Here is a 19,722-nt window from a genome sequence, read left to right as displayed (position 1 = left end):
CGGCTTTGTAGGCTCCTGGCAGACGGATGGCTCAGACGGCGCTGGGGAGACGGATGGCTCAGACGGCGCTGGGGAGACGGATGGCTCAGATGGCGCTAGGGAGACGGATGGCTCAGATGGCGCTGGGGAGACGGATGGCTCTGGCCGGATACGGCACACTGTAGACCTGGTGCGTGGTGCCGGAACTGGAGGCACCGGGCTAAGGATAAGCACCTTCCTACTAGTGCGGGGAGCAGGGACAGGGCACACTGCATTCTCAAAGCCCACTCTATACCTGATGCGAGGTACCGGCACTGGTGACACCGGGCTGAGGACAAGCACATCAGGATTAGTAGGGGGAGAAGATACAGTGTGTTCAGGGCTCTGGAGACGCACAGGTGGCTTAGTGCGTGGTGCCGGAACTGGAGGCACCGGGCTAGATACACGCACTACAGGGAGAGTGCGTGGAGGAGGAACAGGGCTCAGGATACGCACTGGTAGCCTAGTGCGTAGTGTAGACACTGTAGGTACTAGGCTGGGGCGGGGAGGTGGCGCCGGAAATACCGGACCGTGGAGGCGTACTGGCACTCTTGAGCATTGAGCCTGCCCAACCTTACCTGGTTGAATACTCCCGGTTGCCCGACCAGTGCGGGGAGGTGGAATAACCCGCACCGGGCTATGTAGGCGAACCGGGGAAACCATGCGTAAGGCAGGTGCCATGTATGCCGGCCCGAGGAGACGCACTGGAGACCAGACGCGTTGAGCCGGCCTCATGACACCTGGCTCAATACCCAATCTAGCCCTACCAGTGCGGGGAGGTGGAATAACCCGCACTGGGCTATGCACTCGTACAGGAGACACCGTGCGCTCTACTGCGTAACACGGCGCCTGCCCGTACTCCCGCTCTCCACGGTAAGCCTGAGAAGTGGGCGCAGGTCTCCTACCTGCCCTAGGCCCACTACCTCCTAGCCCCCCCCCAAGAAATTTTTGGGAATTACTTACGGGCTTTTTGGGCTTCCGTGCCAGACGCGTTCCCTCATAGCTCCGGTTCCTCTCTCCGGTAGCCTCTGCTCTCCCCAGTGCCTCCAGCTGCTCCCATGGCTTTTCGGGCTTCCAGCCACGTCTCCTTGCTGCCTCTTCATATCTCCGCCTCTCTGCCTTCGCTGCCTCCAGCTCAGCTTTAGGGCGGCGATATTCTCCTGGTTGAGTCCATGGTCCCTTTCCATCCAATATTTCCTCCCATGTCCATGAGTCCTGGTTTACCTGTCCCTTACTCCATTGAGTTTTCCCTTGCCGCTTGGTCTTAGCGTGGTGGGTGATTCTGTTAAGGCTGACGCTCTCCTCATCCTCGGACGAGGAGAGGAGAGAAGGATCATCAGACCAAAATGCAGCTTGAGGGAAATAAGCCATCTTTTATTTTGGAAAACTGATGGCAACACGAATAACAAAAACACTTTCAAATTTACAAAACAAGAAAACGACGTAGAACGAAACCTGAACATAAACTTACATAACTGAAACGTAAACTCACGAACAGGAAACAGACGACATCGAAACGAAAACGAACAGCCAAACAGTCCCGTATGGTAAATACATGCAACGACACAGGAGACAATCACCCACAAACAAACAGTGAGAACGCCCTACCTAAATATGACTCTTAATTAGAGGAAAACGCAAACCACCTGCCTCTAATCAAGAGCCATACCAGGCAACCCAAAACCAACTTAGAAACAGATAACATAGACTGCCCACCCAAAACACATGCCCTGACCATAAACACATAAAAAACAACATAAAACAGGTCAGGACCGTTACAGGAATAAATGGAAGAGGCAAGTGGAAGGGGGAAAAAGTAAGGAACTTATCTGTCGGCCCTGGAGGCCTTTTGAAAACATGTTTTCAAACACTTGTTTTTCACAAGGGCTATTAGCAGGACAATAGTGTCACGTTCTGACCCTAGTTATAGTGTTAATCTTTTGTTTTGTTGGTCAGGACGTGAGCTGGGTGGGCATTTCTATGTGTTGTGTTTCTATGTTGGGTTAAAGGGTTGCCTGGTATGGCTCTCAATTAGAGGCAGGTGTTTGGCATTCCCTCTGATTGAGAGTCATATTAAGGTAGGTTGTTCTCACTGTTTGTTGGTGGGTGATTGTCTTCCGTGTCTGTGTATGTTGCGCCACACGGGACTGTTTTGGTATGTTTGTTCGTTCGGTTTTTGTGTAGTTTGTTTTTTCCCTGTTCTTGCGTTCTGCGTGTTACATGTAAGTTTCTAAGTTCAGGTCAGTCTTCGTTGTTTTGTTATTTTGTAAATCATTCCAAGTGTTTGTTTTTGTGTTTTTGTCGTCTGTCTAATAAATCATTATGTATTCACAACCCGCTGCACGTTGGTCGAATCACTACTCCTCCTCTTCGTATGAAGAGGAGGAACGCCGTTACAAATAGACATGACGTGGTACCAAACACACCTCTCTGACATAGGGTCCAGCATATCTCTTGTCTCGCCAGCTTTGATCCATGCCTGGGCCTGCAGTACGCAAAGTTCTTTGTTTGTCAGACACATCATTGGGTCGAAACTACAGAATAGTACAAAACGAGAACACACATGGTAAGTGTTCTGGGAAATAATATATATACATATATACTACCGTTCAAAAGTCTGGAGTCACTTAGAATGTCCTTGATTTTGAAAGAAAAAATAAATAAATTGTCCATTAAAATAACATCAAATTGATCAGAAATACATTGTAGACATTGTTAATGTTGTAAATGACTACTATAGCTGGAAATGGCACATTTTATATGGAATATCCACATAGGCGTACAGAGGCCCAGTATCAGCAACCATCACTCCTGTGTTCCAATGGCACGTTGTGTTAGCTAATCCAAGTTTATAATTTTAAAAGCTAATTGATCATTAGAAACCCTTTTGCAATTATGTTAGCACAGCTGACAACTGTTGTTCTGATTGAAGAAGCAATTAAAACTGGCCTTCTTTAGACTAGTTGAGTATCTGGAGCCTCAGCATTTGTGGGTTTGATTACAGGCTCAAAATGGCCAGAAACAAAGAACTTTCTTCTGAAACTCGTCAGTCTATTCTTGTTCTTAGAAATGAAGGCTATTCCATGCTAGAAATTGCCAAGAAACTGAAGCTCTCGTTCAAAGCTGTGTACTACTCCCTTCACAGAACAGCGCAAACTGGCTCTAACCAGAACAGAAAGAGGAGTAAGCGGCCTCGGTGCACAACTGAGCAAGAGGACAAGTACATTAGAGTGTCTAGTTTGAGAAACAGACTTGCAAGTCTTCAACTGGCAGCTTTGTTAAATAGTACCCGCAAAACACCAGTCAACAGTGCTGCATGCTGGCCTTCTAGGCAGAGTTCCTCTGTCCAGTGTCTGTGTTCTTTTGTCCATCTTAATCTTTTTTATTTTTTATTGGCCAGTCTGAGATATGGCTTTTTCTTTGCAGCTCTGCCTAGAAGGCCGCTTGTGGTCAACTATTTCAGCACCATTTCGAGCTGCTCTTGAGACAAGCAAGACTACTTAATATACATTTTATAACATTTTTTTTTTTAACATATGTGTCCTATTGTAAAGTGTAGTCTAAAGGCCAATATGGGCAAATTTGCAATATATTCGATGCTTAAGTACTCTAAAACCACGCTTGGGAAAAACAAAATGCCTCCAGCTGTACATCCCTACTGTAAATAAAAACACAGAATATCTAAGGGGCTTTTATATAATTATAATGCAGGGTTAGTAATAATAATAATTGTTGGATAACAGATCACTATCACAATATTAAAAACTTTCAAATGCATTTATGAATTATATAGCTTTAGCCGACATGTTGTGGTTCATCTGATGATGGTGCACATGGGCCTATTTATATAATGAATATGAAATCGGGGGGCCGAAATTATGAAATATTAAAGCATTAGACTTCTCACTAAAGGCGTCAGTCATACAAAAGTTCTACTTAAATCCGAACTGGTTGGAGATAAGAGTACATGGCCATAAAGGCTAGATCATTTTTCAAGCTGTTCATACATTCATAAATTCATAAATTCATAAATGACCAGCAGGGTCAAATAATATTAACAGTGGCTGCAACCGGTCAGCACCTTAAGAGTAAATCCCAGTTGGCTTTTCATAGCCGAGCATTCAGAGGTCAAGACAGCAAGTGCGTGTGAGAGAGAGAGAGGATCGAAACACGCACACAAAAAAAGTGAACGCTAGCTTGCCAGACCTTCTGTGTCCCAATTGGATATCAGGCTATTGTGCTGTTGAACTTTACTCAACTTTATCTCGTCGCTCCTTCAGCCAGGTGTGCATAGCCAACGGTTGCATCACTCAAAGTCTCTTCATGACATTAATGGGTCGAAATAGATGTGCAAACCGATAACTTTAGCGGTAAAAGGAAGTAGCAATATTGAATATACTGTGCTGTACCAAACTACTAATGCCGTTAAAACTGTCACTTTGCGTGAGCCAATAAGATCTCAATTAGATGTTTTATTTATATACAAATTCCTACATTTCATGGGACTAACCTGCCTTCATATTTGTATTTGTCATTTTATTGTATCTGCATTCTGACATAGGCACAAGATGATTGTCTCTAACATGATCATGATAACCATTCTGTAGAGTAGATTAACTAAGGTCTCTCTGATTCAAATAAGTACATGAAGCGTGAAGAAAACCTTTTTGATTTCTAGATGCTTCCAATGTAAAATGTTTAGTAAAGCACCTTATCAAATCACTCTGTATGCCACAGACTTGGATCATTAAGAAACTGTGAAGTAAGCTAATATATATTTGTATTATCTGTCAGGGTGTTTCAAATAATCAGTTGATGGAATTGAAAACAAACTAATTCAAATATTCCCTAATCTTCATAAAGAACAATCAATAGATTTTTGGAATGCTGTGTAAATGTTTGTTCAGAACAAGTATCTGGAAATATCAGATGGGGCCATTTTTCTTAATGTCATGCAGTCCACGAAGACCGGTCTGTTTGTTCGTCTGTTTTTTGCAATATTTTCCAGAGCTGATTTTATTTTATCTGTGGTAGGTCATGGTGAGAACTCAAGCCCAATCAGGTTAGAGTTGAAACAAATGTCTTCAAGACCCTTATCCAGAAGTCTGGAGGACGTTTTATCACCACCAAAACGTAAATAGACAGTTCTTGGTTTTCCTGAGTTCAATAGGCTTGATTCTTGAATTCCTTAACTCAGTGTTATTCTCAATCCTAGACTGTGGTTAGCCATGGCCAATTGTTCCAATTGTCGCTGTAACCATTCAAATAAATTGTTTAAGAAAGAGTTTTCAATGAGCATTATGATATTGTTTTCATGATATCTGAAGTTAACTGTTTAATCCTCTAACCCTTTATTTTCTTCCAAAGGAGAAGAGAGAAGTATAATTGACCAAAGAAGTGAAATGAATCTAAATGTGGATGATGGTAAATATTTCTGCTCAATTTCATTTGATAAAAACAGTGTACATTTGCTTTTTGTTTGAAGGCAGACACCGAGTATTGTGCAAACAAATACAATTTTGTTATACTTGGCTTCTACTAAATTGTATTACTAGATTTTGACTGTATTCATTGGTGAGAGTTGAATCCGTAAACTATCAGTAATGAGAATAGATTAGAATTGTAACTCATTGTTGAAATATCACTATTCATATTTTATTTCAATTTGAGAAAACTAGAATTTTTCAAATAGCATAGTTTTGTTGGTAGTTGTGGTTTCAGGCACAGTGATGCCATGGTTATAACAACATTTGATCTTGTGATTGTTTAAATCAATCTTCCTTGACTCTGCCCAAGTATGTTCACTATGTTCTTGTTTACACCCTATTGTATATTGAGTTAACATTTTTGACAAGAAATGGAAAATAAGATGGTCCATGTGCATCAGATCAAACAAAAACACACAAAAATGCTGCATTAATTCCCCTGGTTTCAAAACATGCCCACAACACTCATCCTAAAAAATCAAAAATCAATCCCTAGCTCTTACATCTGAGGCACTTGGGGATATCTGAGAGGATTGGATTGGTATAATAAGAATATGGCAACAATTCATGCACCTGTACTATCATAGGGCAAGGTGGAGGTTCCGCAAATCGCTTACACCTTCCCAATCCTCTCCGATCTACTCAATTGTCTAAGGGGAAGATGATAGGGGTTGATTAAGGAATTATTCAGGAAGTGGATTATTGAGAGCAGAGGAACGTTGAGGAAAGCATGACGTTTGGCCAATATGATTACATCAGCTGTCATTACATTGTCTTGCAATTTCACTATTTCAGTGAAGACCCTGCTGATTTGAGCCATTAAGAGAGATTAGTTAGGTGGATAAGGACTTTTATAACTCTCTATCTGCTTTGCATCTTCCAGTCTTTGCAGTGCCTCCCTCCTCCCTCCTTCCTCTCTGTCTCCCTCCTCCCTCTCCCTCCTCCCTTTCAGTCCCGGAGCAGATGAAGAATATGACCAAGTCGGTGTCTGTTTTGCAGGATGAGGTAAAACAAATAAAAATACTGTGCCCTTTGTTCATGGTAAAAAAAAATACCTAAGCATTTTTAGAGTGATATACCCCATCAGAATTAGGGGGAAGTGAATTGCCTTGTTACCTTTAAGATGACAACAATACAAATTAACTGATTTTATAGAATTCTTCCCTCTTGAATTCATTTTAATGGCTTTCAAAATCCACCATTTATGACCAAATGCATAACATTTTCAGGGGTACTGCAGTCACCTTTCCTTTTTTGAGGTCATATATTGAATGTATTTTTCATGCTTGGATAAGACGCATGAGCTATTGATAACCACTCTGTCCCACATTTCAGTACATTTTTAACATGGCTTGTACAGTGCCTTCAGAAAGTATTCAGACCCTTTCACTTTTTCCACATTTTGTCAGGTTACAGCCTTATTCTAAAATTGATTAAATAGTTTTTTTTGCTCATCAATCTACACACAATACCTCATAATGACAAAGAAAAAACAAACAGAATTCAGACCCTTTACTACTTTGTTGAAGCACCTTTGGCAGCAATTACAGCCTTGAGTCTTCTTGGGTATGAAGCTTGGCACACCTGTGTTTGGGGAGTTTCTCAGATTCTTCTCTGCAGATCCTCTCAAGCTCTGTCAGGTTGGATAAGGAGCGTTGCTGCACAGCTATTTTCAGGTCTTTCTAGAGATGTTCGATTGGGTTCAAGTCCGGGCTCAAGAATATTCAGAGACTTGTCCCGAAGCCACTCCTGCGTTGTCATGGCTGTGTGCTTAGGATCGTTGTCCTGTTGGAAAGAGTACCTTCGCCCCAGTCTGAGGTCCTGAGCGCTCTGGAGCAGGATTTCATCAAGGATCTCTCTGTACTTTGCTCCGTTCATCTTTGCCTAGATCTTGATTGGTCTCCCAATTCCTGCCGCTAAAAAGCATCCCCACAGCATGATGCTGCCACCACCATGATTCACCGTAGGGATGGTGCCAGGTTTCTTCCAGACATGATGATTGGCATTCACGCCAAAGTGTTGAATCTTGGTTTCATCAGACCAGAGAATCTTGTTTCTCATGGTCTGAGAGTCTTTAGGTGCCTTTTGACAAACTCCAAGCGGGCTGTCATGTGCCTTTTACTGAGGCGTGGCTTCTGTCGGGCAACTCTATCATAAAGGCTTGATTGGTGGAGTGCTGCAGAGATGGTTCTTTCTGGAAGCTCCTCCCATCTCCACAGAGGAATTCTGGAGCTCTGTCAGAGTGACCATCGGGTTCTTGGTCACCTCCCTGACCAAAGCCCTTCTCCCCCGATTGCTCAGTCTGGCCAGGCGGCCAGCTCTAGGAAGAGTCTTGGTGGTTCCAAACTTCTTCCATTTAAGAATGATGGAGTCCACTGTGTTCTTGGGGACCTTCAATGCTGCAGACATTTTTTGGTACCCTTCCCTGGATCTGTGCCTCGACACAATCCTGTCTGGGAGCTCTACGGACAATTCCTTCAACCTCATGGCTTGGTTTTCGCTCTGACATACACTGTCAACTGTGGGACCTTACATAGACAGGTGTGTGCCTTTTCAAATCACGTCCAATCAATTGAATGTGCCACAGGTGGACTCCAATCAAGTTGTAGAAACATCTCAAGCATGATCAATGGAAACAGGATGCACCTGAGCTCCATTTCGAGTCTCGTAGCAAAGGGTCTGAATACATGTAAATAAGGTATTTCTGTTTTAAAATTGTAATGCATTTGCAAAAAATTCTGAAAACCTGTTTCCGCTTTGTCATTATGGGGTGTTGTGTGTAGATTGCAGAGTTTTTAACATCTATTTTAGAATAAGGGTGTAACGGAACAAAATGTGTAATACTACCCGAAGGCACTGTATGTGCATGTAGCAGACCCTGGCTCCAACCATTATGTAGGCCCACAATGTGTTTTAACCTGTGTGTGTGTGTGTGTGTGTGTGTGTGTGTGTGTGTGTGTGTGTGTGTGTGTGTGTGTGTGTGTGTGTGTGTGTGTGTGTGTGTGTGTGTGTGTGTGTGTGTGTGTTTCTGACCACTCGCCATTGTTGTTTCTGCACTATCTTGTAGAAGGATGGCAGAGACAGTGACAGCACCTCAGTGAAAAGTCTCAACTTCAGCTGGAAAAAGCGGATGGGCAGTTCCCTCACTAACCTTAGCCTCTCCTCTGACATGGCGTCCATGTCCTCTGTATGTTCCCATGCAGCTTTCCTATCAGATATGTTGACCATGTGCCATGAAATAATCAAACTCACTTTGCTTTGAATTCACGTGGCTGCAATCCTAATAATGCTAATAACAAAAGTTACAGCAGAACATTTGTTTTCTCCCCCACATGTGATACACAGGAATCATACAATTGTCCCATAGCAGATGTAAGGATAGTAGGGTTCTAGAGAATGGGGAATATAGGGTTCTAGAGAATTGGGAATATTAGGGTTCTAGAGAATTGGGAATATCAGGGTTCTAGGGAATTGGAAATATTAGGGTTCTAGAGAATTGGGAATATTAGGGTTCTAGAGAATTGGGAATATTAGGGTTCTAGAGAATTGGGAATATTAGGGTTCTAGAGAATTGGGAATATTAGAGTTCTAGAGAATTGGTAATATTAGGGTTCTAGAGAATCGGGGAGTATTAGGGTTCTGAATGTGGACTAAGAGAGGCATTTGTTCCGCATCTGGAAGAAAATAATACTGAGGTTCAATGGTGGCTGGTGGCACTTTAAATTGGGAGGGTAGGCTCATTGTAATGTCTGGAACAGAATCAATGGAAGGGTATCAAACACATCAAACATCTGGTTTGATGGCTTGATACAACACTTGATGATGCTGTTGTCTCTTCCTAACATCATGTGGACCGTTAAGGTGAGCGGCAGTGTGGCAAGCATCTACAGTGGAGTAGATGGGGATGTGGAAGTAAAGGGAACAATCCGGTTTGCCATGAATTATGTCCAGAAGCTCGGGGAGTTCCACATCTTTGTTGTCCACTGCAGAGATCTTGCCGTGGCAGAACCCAAGAAGAACCGTTCTGATCCGTAGGTGTTCTTGCAATAAATAAGATTGTGTGTGTGTGTGTGTGTGTTTATCCTATCATTGTAAAAAAAAATCTGCCATCTCCAGGTGCATAGGTTTACAGAGGTTGATGGAAACATTGTTTTCCATTACCTTACATAGGATCATCAGTGTGTTATTGCAATTTGAGACTAGATGCATGGAAAGCAATGATGTGCCTTGGAAACTTTCACCGACTTCTATCCGATTGCACTTGTAGACATGTTACCGCATTTGCTGAGATCGCATTCAAGGTAAACATTGCAGATGCCTGCTTAATTGTTAATTACCTTTAAATGTCCAGCGTGCTATAGCACAGCTTCTAATTGAATCCCATCCCTAGTTGCTTTTGCTTTGTATTTGTGTAGTGGCTAAGAATCTGATGTTGGATATTCATTTTCAGATATGTGAAATGTTACCTCTTACCGGACAAAGCGAAGATGGGAAAGAGAAAAGCCAGTGTGAAAAAGAAGACCTTGAACCCCACTTACAATGAGATCCTTAGGGTAAGAGAGAAGAGATATGATGGCTGGTTATTAAAGTCCTCCAGTCTCCTTTTCAGATCATTTATCACCTGATTCACTCAACAAACATCTCCATAGGTGGTCCAGGTGTCCTCTGATATGGCAAAGTGTGTGTCTGTGTGTGTGTGGGGGTGTACATTCCTGATTTTATACTCGGGATATTGTCTTTCAACAGTTGAAAAATAGCTGGACACAAAGCTACCAGTGACGACACAAAGCTATCAGTGAAGACACAAAGCTATCAGTGCTCTGTCTATTGTGTCTGCATTGAATAAACTACTTTTATCCCCTTTTCTACCCCTGCAGTTTAAAGTTACCATGGAGACCCTCAAGACTCAAGCACTTAATGTCTCCGTGTGGCACAACGACAACTTTGGACGGAACAGCTTCCTTGGCGAGGTGGACTTGGATTTATCTGAATGGGACTTTAGCAACACGCAGATGAATGATTATGCTTTGAAAGCAAGGGTAAACTACAAGAGGAATAGTTTTGGTCATATACAGTCTGTTTTGCAGTGTCAATTTTATATAGGTGGTAATTCATAAAGACTGATTTGATACCAACTTGTCACAACTAAAAATAAAGTTATTCTATTCACTCTAGATCTCGACACAGTCTCTCAGTCCCTCTCACTCCCAATCTATTGACCATAGAGGAGAGATGAGAATAGGATTGCGTTTCCTGCCACAGATCTCCTACAGTAAGCAGTTTCTCAGACCATCATCTAGCCTGTTCTGTGTTCTATTGAACATAACTTACTTATGTGTGTTTTTACTCAATTGATAGGTAAGAGGTCATCCAAAACAGAGAAGGGTGAGGTGCAGATTTGGGTGAAAGACTGCAAGAACCTGCCTGCTATCAAGGGTGCAATCATTGACCCCTTCGTGAAATGGTATGTGTTTTTGATATTTTATTTTTTATTTTACTGTTATTTTACCAGGTAAGTTGACTGAGAACACGTTCTCATTTGCAGCAACGACCTGGGGAATAGTTACAGGGGAGAGGAGGGGGATGAATGAGCCAATTGTAAACTGGGGATTATTAGGTGACCATGATGGTTTGAGGGCCAGATTGGGAATTTAGCCAGGACACCGGGGTTAACACCCCTACTCTTACGATAAGTGCCATGGGATCTTTAATGACCTCAGAGAGTCAGGACACCCGTTCAACGTCCCATCCGAAAGACGGCACCCTACACAGGGCAGTGTCCCCAATCATTGCCCTGGGGCATTGGGATATTTTTTAGACCAGAGGAAAGAGTGCCTCCTACTGGCCCTCCAACACCACTTCCAGCAGCATCTGGTCTCCCATCCAGGGACTGACCAGGACCAACCCTGCTTAGCTTCAGAAGCAAGCCAGTAGTGGTATGCAGGGTGGTATGCTGCTGCACCTGGTTAAATACGGGTGTGAAGCATACTTTAGTATTGAATATGTTTATAGTGCCAATCTGTCATTTAGTCATATATAAACTAAACCATTGGATTTGTAGCGATTCACTCACAAATGTAATACACTGTAGAAATACAGATTTTTTTTATACTGTTGTACTCCTGTAGATGGCAATTTTTTGTCCTCTTTTACTCACTGAATATTGGCCCTGTTTTAATACTTTGAAAATGCATCCTTCTTTCCTTGAGGTAAGCACTGAGGCATATAAACTCAGCAAAAAAAGAAACGCCCTTTCACTGTCAACTGCGTTAATTTTCAGCAAACTTAACATGTGTAAATATTTGTGTGAACATAACAAGACTCAACAACTGAGACTTAAACTGAACAAGTTCCACAGACATGTGACTAACAGAAATTGAATAAGGTGTCCCTGATAAAAGGGGGGGTCAAAATCAAAAGTAACAGTCAGTATCTGGTGTGGCCAGCAGCTGCATTAAGTACTGCAGTGCATCTCCTCTGCATGGAATGCACCAGATTTGCCAGTTCTTGCTGTGAGAAGTTACCCACCTCTTCCACCAAGGCACCTGCAAGTTCCCGGACATTTCTGGGGGGAAATGTGTCCCAGATGTGCTCAATGGGATTGAGATCCGGGCTCTTCTCTGGCCATGGCAGAACACTGACATTCCTGTCTTGCAGGAAATCACACACAGAACGAGCAGTATAGCTAGTGGCATTGTCATGCTGGAGGGTCATGTGAGATGCCACAGACAAAGCCTGCAGGAAGGGTACCATATGAGGGAGGAGGATGTCTTCCCTGTAACGCACAGCGTTGAGATTGCCTGCAATGACAACAAGCTCAGTCCGATGATGCTTGGACACACCGTCCAAGACCATGATTGACCTTCCACCTCCAAATCGATCCCGTTCCAGAGTACAGGCCTCGGTGTAATGCTCATTCCTTCAACGATAAACGCGAATCCGACCATCACCCCTGGTGAGACAAAACCGTGACTCATCAGTGAAGAGCTCTTTTTGCCAGTCCTGTCTGGTCCAGCGACGGTGGGTTTGTGCCCATAGGCGACGTTATTGCCAGTGATGTCTGGTACCTGCCTTACAACAGGCCTACAACCCCTCAGTCCAGCCTCTCTCAGCCTATTGTGGACAGTCTGAGCATTGATGGAGGGATTGTGCATTTCTGGTGTAACTCGGGCAGTTGTTGTTGCCATCCTGTACCTGTCCCGCAGGTGTGATGTTCGGATGTACCGATCCTGTGCAGGTGTTGTTACACGTGGTCTGCCACTGCGAGTACGATCAGCTGTCCGTCTTGTCTCCCTGTAGTCTCCCTCCCACGTTCACGCAGATGAGCAGGGACCCTGGGCATCTTTCTTTTGGTGTTTTTCCGAGTCAGTAGAAAGGCCTCTTTAGTGTCCTAAGTTTTCATAACTGTGACCTTAATTGCCTACCGTCTATAAGCTGTTAGTGTCTTAACGACCGTTCCACAGGTGCATGTTCATTAATTGTTTATGGTTAATTGAATAAGCATGGGAAACAGTGTTTAAACCCTTTACAATGAAGATCTGTGAAGTTATTTGGATTTTACGAATTATCTTTGAAAGACAGGGTCCTGAAAAAGGGACATTTCTATTTTTGCTGAGTTTATATGCAATTGGATAGGTATAAGGTGACCACCCTATTACTTTCACCAAGCCACCCAGTTCATATCTCTGATTACCTCAAGAATGGTAGCAAGGAAGGATGGGATGCATTTCTGTAATATTCTAACAGGGCCATTGATTGCTTTTGTCCTAAATTTACATTATACTGTTAGAGCTAAAGCTATTCCTTGAAATGCACAGGATCAGATTGTGGGCCAGAGTGTGCTAGGCTGCTAATCTGTTGTTGTATGCTATTTTAGCACCGTGCTTCCAGACACGAGCAGGAAAAGCCGACAGAAGACTCGGGTGGTGAAGAAGACGGCCAACCCCATGTTCAATCACACCATGGTCTATGATGGCTTTCTGCCGGACGACCTACGAGAGGCCTGCGTTGAAGTCACAGTGTGGGATCACGACCGGCTCACTAACCATTTCATTGGGGGCTTAAGGCTTGGCCTTGGAACAGGTAAGATACTTTGTGTCATTTGTTTAAAGTTTGGCCGGTACTCAATTCAAGGCACGTTAAAATGCAGCACACTATAACAGACTTTTAAAGGTAATTTACACATGAGTGCAACATTGACCATGAATGCGATCTCTGAGAACATCTGGAAAATGTCTTTAAAAGGCACATTCTCAGCTGTGCAGTGCCCTCTTCCCTGTGTTATAGCACCGATTGAATTACGGCATCTAATGGGTTAACAAAATTCCCCACATTTCTGAATCTGATTAATGCTTTTCTCTAAGGTAGTATGTCTTTATATTGAAATTGTTTCTTGAGTCGTTCCAAACCTATTGTAGCCTAATTATTAATATTGAAATGCATACACAATACATCCAATAGGAAGCTAACTGGATCATCTCCCATCTGTCTTTACAGGTAAAAGTTATGGGTTAGAGGTGGATTGGATGGATTCAACCTCTGAAGAAGCAAGTTTATGGGAGAGAATGATGCATTCTCACAATGAATGGGTTGAGGATGTTATACCGTTGAGAATGTTGATAATGGCAAGAGGTTTATCAAAATAAGATGGTGTGTGAAAAGTTGGAGGATGATAAAATGAGAAGAAAGTTGCTCATTGGGTGTATCAGTTTGATGAAATTTATAACCGATAATGTAATCAGTAATATAATCTCTCACTTTTTTAGGAGAAAGACCATACAGGCACATTGGAGTATTGTGCTTGGTGCTTAGATTCTTCTTAGAATTACATTACAAATGTGTATTTTATTTTTTGAAAGATCAACATTTGACATAATCATGCTTGTTGTCATACTGATCAAATACCTACTCAGAAATTGTTAAGATATAAATAGGTTGTTTTAATTGATTCATTCCAATGCATATTTATCGCTATTTGTATATATTCCTATATATGTTTTCAGAATGTTATTCCATGGTAAATTAACTGAAGAAAATGTTTCCACTATTGATACGACAGCATATATAATCAGAAATGTGGTGTTATGTTTTCATTGTTGTCTTTGTAAAATAAAATTTTTCACATTACTTAATATAGTAACAGCATATATTTTTCATCATAGTTAATGTTTCCACTAATTCAGGCACCCCAACAATAAATACAATATCACGTGTTGAAAAAAAAATCTGTGTCAATTCAATAGTAATGATTGTACACAAAGAATGACATTTTTCGCCAGCAATTGTCAGAAAGCAGTGAGAAAAATAACCCCAACATTTGAAATAGACCGGAAGTTGGATTTCCAAGAGAATGCAAAAAGAGCCATGATCCTATGGGGAATTCGGGACAGAGTTAAAAAAAAAATGCTACATAATTATTATTATTAATAATAATAACAAATTGCTGTTATTGGCAGAGAGGTTTGGAACTCTCTTTCTTATTGGTCTATTAACTAATTTACCGCAAGACCCAATTTCCATCACACCATACCATAACAGGCTGAAATTTCAGGCGGTCATTTCAAACAGCCTACTAAAAGGGCATTATCATCATTTTCATAGTATCACGTTTTTGACTGCACAGAGGTAATTTGTCTTATGGACATTGAGACCTTTTTAGAGTGGAGTCTTTTGGGCATCTGGTGATTATAGATCTCTCTCGCATCGTCTTATTCAGTCTGACGAATCTGGCTACAATACATCCAGGAATGATCAGATCTGCCTTGCGCATATTAGAGCAGTAGAAAGGGAGGAGGTGGAACGGAGGAGAGAAATGCTGAGGGTCTAAGATGCTACAAGCGGCAGAATTTCAGCCACGTGTGGGCCACCCTGTGAACCAGGAGCGAATGAAGTCCAAGTGGTATACATTTTGATATATTAAAATAAGATATTTATTTTAAAAAGGTAGCCCTGCTAACAGGCTCAAACCTTCATAATGCGACCCCTGGTGCGCAAATAACTATGCACAGCTGCGACTCTTTTTATAGACTCTTGCTAGACCCAGTGGGAAAAATCGCCTTCCCTTGCTCAGACGTTGCGTGCATCAACCAATGGTTGCAGCACCGACTGACAGAAACTTCTATAACATATGATGGGGTTCGCTGAGAAGTAAAATACCTATTCATGCGTTGTAAGATCTGGCAGACGTCAGCAACGCCTGGGCAGAGGAACTGATTTCCCTCCCAAATATAAAGAAATGGGGGCTTGTTGAATTTATGTCAAGTTTATTGGAATTGTAAAAAAAAGATTTGTAAATAGATTACAGTGACGTTTCACAAAGAGTTTTCATAGTATATGATTATTAGTGATGTTTTTCCGCCTCGTCACTAGTTACCATAGCCACAAAGTCATAAACCCCGCCTATGTCTACAATTGATCTTTATCAGATTTGAAACCTAACCAAAATGCTAACATTATGTCTAACCGTAAATTAAATTAAGAGCAAAAAGCTACTTTTTGTAATCATATTTTTATTAACAATGTAGCCGTTTACTTTGTGACTGTGGTAGCTAGTAAAAACCATTTCCGTGGGTTGAGTCGCCATTTTGACTTTGTGGCTGTAGTAACCAGTGAAAACCATTTCCGCGGGTTGAGTCGCCATTCTTTACGTTTTTTGTACGTTTGGAAGTTCTCTCCGCTAGTCAGCAAGTAGTTGTTTAGTGATTAGACAAATGTACAGACTGTCAAACAAGATCGAATCTTTTCCTACGAGAAGCTGAATAATATTACGAAGAAATAGCTACAATCTGATCCAGTGTAAGCTTCACGGAGGGTAAGTGTGGTTACTTCAAAAATGCTTTGTCATTTTGTTTGTGCGCATGGCCTTCCAACTAGCTAATAATATTATAACTAACTAGCGTTAAATAAAAAATAACGTTGACGTTGTTGAAAACACAAACTAGTTAACATAATATCAATGTGAGTACTTATAACATGTTCCAAAAAACGTAAAGATTACATGGTACCTAGTGTTAGCTAGTTCGGCCTAATGTAACGTCAGTCTTGTTCAGACAACATTATGGCGCCTAAATTAGCTAACTAACGTTAGATACAACCCCGCCTTGAACAACTGCATTAACTAGAAATGTTAGTCTATATTAGTCTTTAAATTCTCGAAAGATCCACACAAAATGAATGTTTTGGCAATTGAATGTTCATGATGTTTGGCTTTGGAATTTCCATGAAAAAGCGCTAAAATCACGTTTACATGAAAAAATACATCGAAATCAGTGATTATTTAAAAAATGATCTAACCTAAATAGAGCAACTCAAAAAGCACTAATCGCTCAGCGCTACTTATTAACGCTATATTTGTTAAAGGAAACGTATATGGCCTCAAGATTTTAGGTCCTTCAAAATGGGGGTTGAGGTAATGGACATAATCTGAAGGATAGCTGGGACTAATTTAACTCATTGAAGCACAGTGAAAACCATGTCTTTCATGTCTAGGGGGCATGAAACCCAATATATTCATTAAACAGACTTAATTCACTAATCAATGTTCTTGTTGTATTCTCACAGATAATCTGAGCGGGAATAAATTGGTGGTGTCCCTCATCAAAAGCTAAAAATGATCACCAGACGAAGAGGTCGTTCAGACAACACCAATGTGGAGGTGCACTCTTCAACTTGTCCTTTTGATGTTGAAGTCACTGACTTTGTTGAAATGATAGAAAATGTTAAAACGAGTCCCTCTGAAGAAATTCAGTCAGAGAATGGGGATAGTACAGTTGGATTAGAGCTGGATGATTTATTTGGAATCGACGAGTTACACTGGACATTTGAGAAGGATGCAGTCTCCCCTCTTTTCGACATTGGATTGGCTGAATTAGGTGTGGGGGACACAACAGATCAAGATTTTTGGATTGGCACATCCAGAACCCCATCGCCCGAAGGAGTGTCTGCTGTTCAGAAAAGGAAGGGGAGAGATGACCTGTCTGGGCACATGATCAACAAAAACGCTGTCGCTGCGCGAATTAATCGTCTGAAAAAGAAGGAATACGTGAACGGGCTGGAAAATAAAGTCGGGTCTCTGTCGTCAGAAAACCGCATACTCAAACAGGAAAACGTCCAATTGAATAAGAGGGTAGAAGAGTTGGAAGATGAGACGAGGTACCTGAGAGCTGTGTTGGCCAACGAGAGCATGTTAGCCCAGCTGTTGTCAAGGCTGAGCGGTGTGAACGGCATGAAATTATCTTCCTCGCTTTTCCAGGGGTCCAACAAGAATGATGACCACGATTATGCCTTGCCCCGGAAACGTGTGAAGGTGGAGGAAAAGGAGACCTCTGGTGGCATCTGTCTGCACGTGGACAAGAACAACGTCTCAGTGGAGTTCTGCACTAAGTGTGCAGAGAGTGCAAGCGCATCACTCAAAATGTAGGGTCAAGTACTTTTATCTGTTTTCAGATGTTGAGACTGAACCTGATTAACTTCGGTGTAATGAACGTCAGGGGAATCTATGAACAATGTTAAAACTATTTGAGATCATTACTTAATTAAGAAATGTTGAATGATTGAGCATGTGTAAAAAATCTTGCCAATGATTTAAGTACACGTTACTCGTTAAACCTTGTTGCCAGTTTTCTTCTAGGTGATGATTGTTCTACCATGCTGGATGAATGGGTTACAGAGCGTCCCTGTCTGCTTGGCTCCATGGTAAGGATCTCAGATGAAGAAAAGCTGATGATTTGATCAATTCTAAGATGTTTTTCAAGTTTTATTATTCTTAGCATACACCAAAGGCTTTTACACTAACATTAAGTTTACACTGGAACATATCTTTCCATCTTAGTTTGAATTACTTTTCTTTTAAGTTCTATGCCGTAAGCGTTTAACCTGTAAATATTAAATCGAACTGATTTCCCTCCCAAATATAAAGAAATGGGGGCTGTTGAATTTGTCACGTTTATTGGAATTGTTAAAAAATATATAATTGTAAATAGATTACAGTGACGTTTCACAAAGAGTTTTCATAGTATATGATTATTAGTTCATATTGGCTCTCAAACCAGAATGGTAAAAACAACAACATATAATTGCTTAGCATGGTTTGGTTAGAACTTGTCTTTTTGTGAAACGTCACTATTCTGCTGAAGGATGTTTTCATTTAGCGCCCCTATTTTTCTTTATTGCTAAAGTGGATTCTGCTGTTCGGGAAGCTGAAGAGGCGGGACCCGCTGCTGCCAACTTGGCCTGGTATTTTTTTAAAGGTAGTATAACAAAGGGTGTAAGTGTCTACATTTAACCAGTATCCCGTAACACCTTCTTTGTAAAAAGTAGTGAATTTAGAATATATTGTGGATGACAAGTGTTCCACTACCTATTACATTGACAATATTAGAGGTACTATAACGGTTTGTTCACAAGTTTAACTTGACTTGTTGACACATTGGTATGTAACCCAGTTGTTTAAAAAACTAGTCAAACTATCTTGTTATCGATGTGATCCTGATAGAAATGGACATCACCAATTTTGTATAAAGTGACAATCTTAAAGAATGTTATGTAAAATACAAAGATGTTGTGGCAACTTTTTTTTTCTAAATGAGAACAATGTTTCAGGAACATGGATATGATTGACAATAAATCTTATTTTGATTATACACGTTTCAGTTATATATTTTACCTTGAATGTGACCCAGTGTATTTGATATTAACACATCTCTTTTTCTCTTTTCAAACAGCAAGCTCTTTCTGCAGACACTTGTCTATCAATTCCTCAACAAAATGGAAAAATGTGGTAATGGTTTGTGAGGCCTCATTTCAGTGGAGAGTTCAAAGCATACTCTATGTGCATATGCCTACTAGTCCGATGTACTTGTTTTTAACATAATGCTGCTGCATTTAGTTTTAAAGTGATATTTCACTAAAATCAGCTTCAGGTGTTTTCAGACTTCAAAATTGGTCTAATGAATAAGTTCGTGTCCCATCCCACCACCTGTATAGATCCAGCTAGCTATATATATATATATATATATATAGCTAGCTAGCTGGATCTATAGATCTCTAGATAGATATATATATATATATATATACAAAAATACAGGTGCTGATCAAAATGATGAAAATTAAATTTCAGATAGGTGCTATCTTTCCTTGGGGTTTAGTGGGATTTACACACCTGGTAGCTTGGGCCATTGATTCATTTAGACAGACCACTTCTGGGGTCTGAAAAATAGTG

General features: G+C 41.2%; 2 protein-coding genes across 4 annotated transcripts in view; both read left to right on the top strand.

Moving 5' to 3' along the window:
* sytl2a (synaptotagmin-like 2a) overlaps positions 1-14,635 on the top strand; it is a 40,255-nt gene extending 25,620 nt beyond the window's left edge. For 2 of the 3 annotated variants that reach the window (XM_055941905.1, XM_055941907.1), the window contains 11 exons: positions 5,053-5,151; positions 5,386-5,442; positions 6,388-6,509; positions 8,572-8,691; positions 9,366-9,535; positions 9,955-10,057; positions 10,382-10,543; positions 10,680-10,776; positions 10,863-10,968; positions 13,381-13,586; positions 14,001-14,635. In XM_055941905.1, coding sequence (XP_055797880.1) covers positions 5,053-5,151; positions 5,386-5,442; positions 6,388-6,509; positions 8,572-8,691; positions 9,366-9,535; positions 9,955-10,057; positions 10,382-10,543; positions 10,680-10,776; positions 10,863-10,968; positions 13,381-13,586; positions 14,001-14,149 — 1,391 coding nt within the window. In that variant the 3' untranslated portion in view covers positions 14,150-14,635. The remainder of the gene's footprint in view (positions 1-5,052; positions 5,152-5,385; positions 5,443-6,387; positions 6,510-8,571; positions 8,692-9,365; positions 9,536-9,954; positions 10,058-10,381; positions 10,544-10,679; positions 10,777-10,862; positions 10,969-13,380; positions 13,587-14,000) is intronic. The other variant, XM_055941906.1, reaches the window with a different exon arrangement.
* A 1,444-nt stretch (positions 14,636-16,079) lies between these two features.
* crebzf (CREB/ATF bZIP transcription factor) lies at positions 16,080-19,142 on the top strand. Its single transcript, XM_055941903.1, has 4 exons — positions 16,080-16,314; positions 17,064-17,918; positions 18,122-18,197; positions 18,680-19,142. Exons 2-4 carry the CDS (start codon positions 17,113-17,115, stop codon positions 18,758-18,760), a joined length of 963 nt encoding a protein of 320 aa, XP_055797878.1. The 5' UTR covers positions 16,080-16,314; positions 17,064-17,112; the 3' UTR covers positions 18,761-19,142.
* Positions 19,143-19,722: the final 580 nt, after the last annotated feature.

Source organism: Salvelinus fontinalis, chromosome 13 (assembly GCF_029448725.1).
Source record: "Salvelinus fontinalis isolate EN_2023a chromosome 13, ASM2944872v1, whole genome shotgun sequence".
In the NCBI taxonomy this organism is placed as follows: domain Eukaryota; kingdom Metazoa; phylum Chordata; class Actinopteri; order Salmoniformes; family Salmonidae; genus Salvelinus; species Salvelinus fontinalis.
Note: the sequence above shows the minus strand (reverse complement) of the source record. Positions and strands in the feature narration are given on the sequence as shown.

Excerpts from the sequence above, each read along its gene's own strand:
- crebzf (XM_055941903.1), top strand. The coding sequence starts at position 17,113 with ATGATCACCAGACGAAGAGGTCGTTCAGACAACACCAATGTGGAGGTG. Across the intron at positions 17,919-18,121 it reads GCAAGCGCATCACTCAAAAT|TTTTCTTCTAGGTGATGATT; the intron begins GTAGGGTCAAGT and ends CCTTGTTGCCAG. Across the intron at positions 18,198-18,679 it reads CCTGTCTGCTTGGCTCCATG|TGGATTCTGCTGTTCGGGAA; the intron begins GTAAGGATCTCA and ends TTATTGCTAAAG.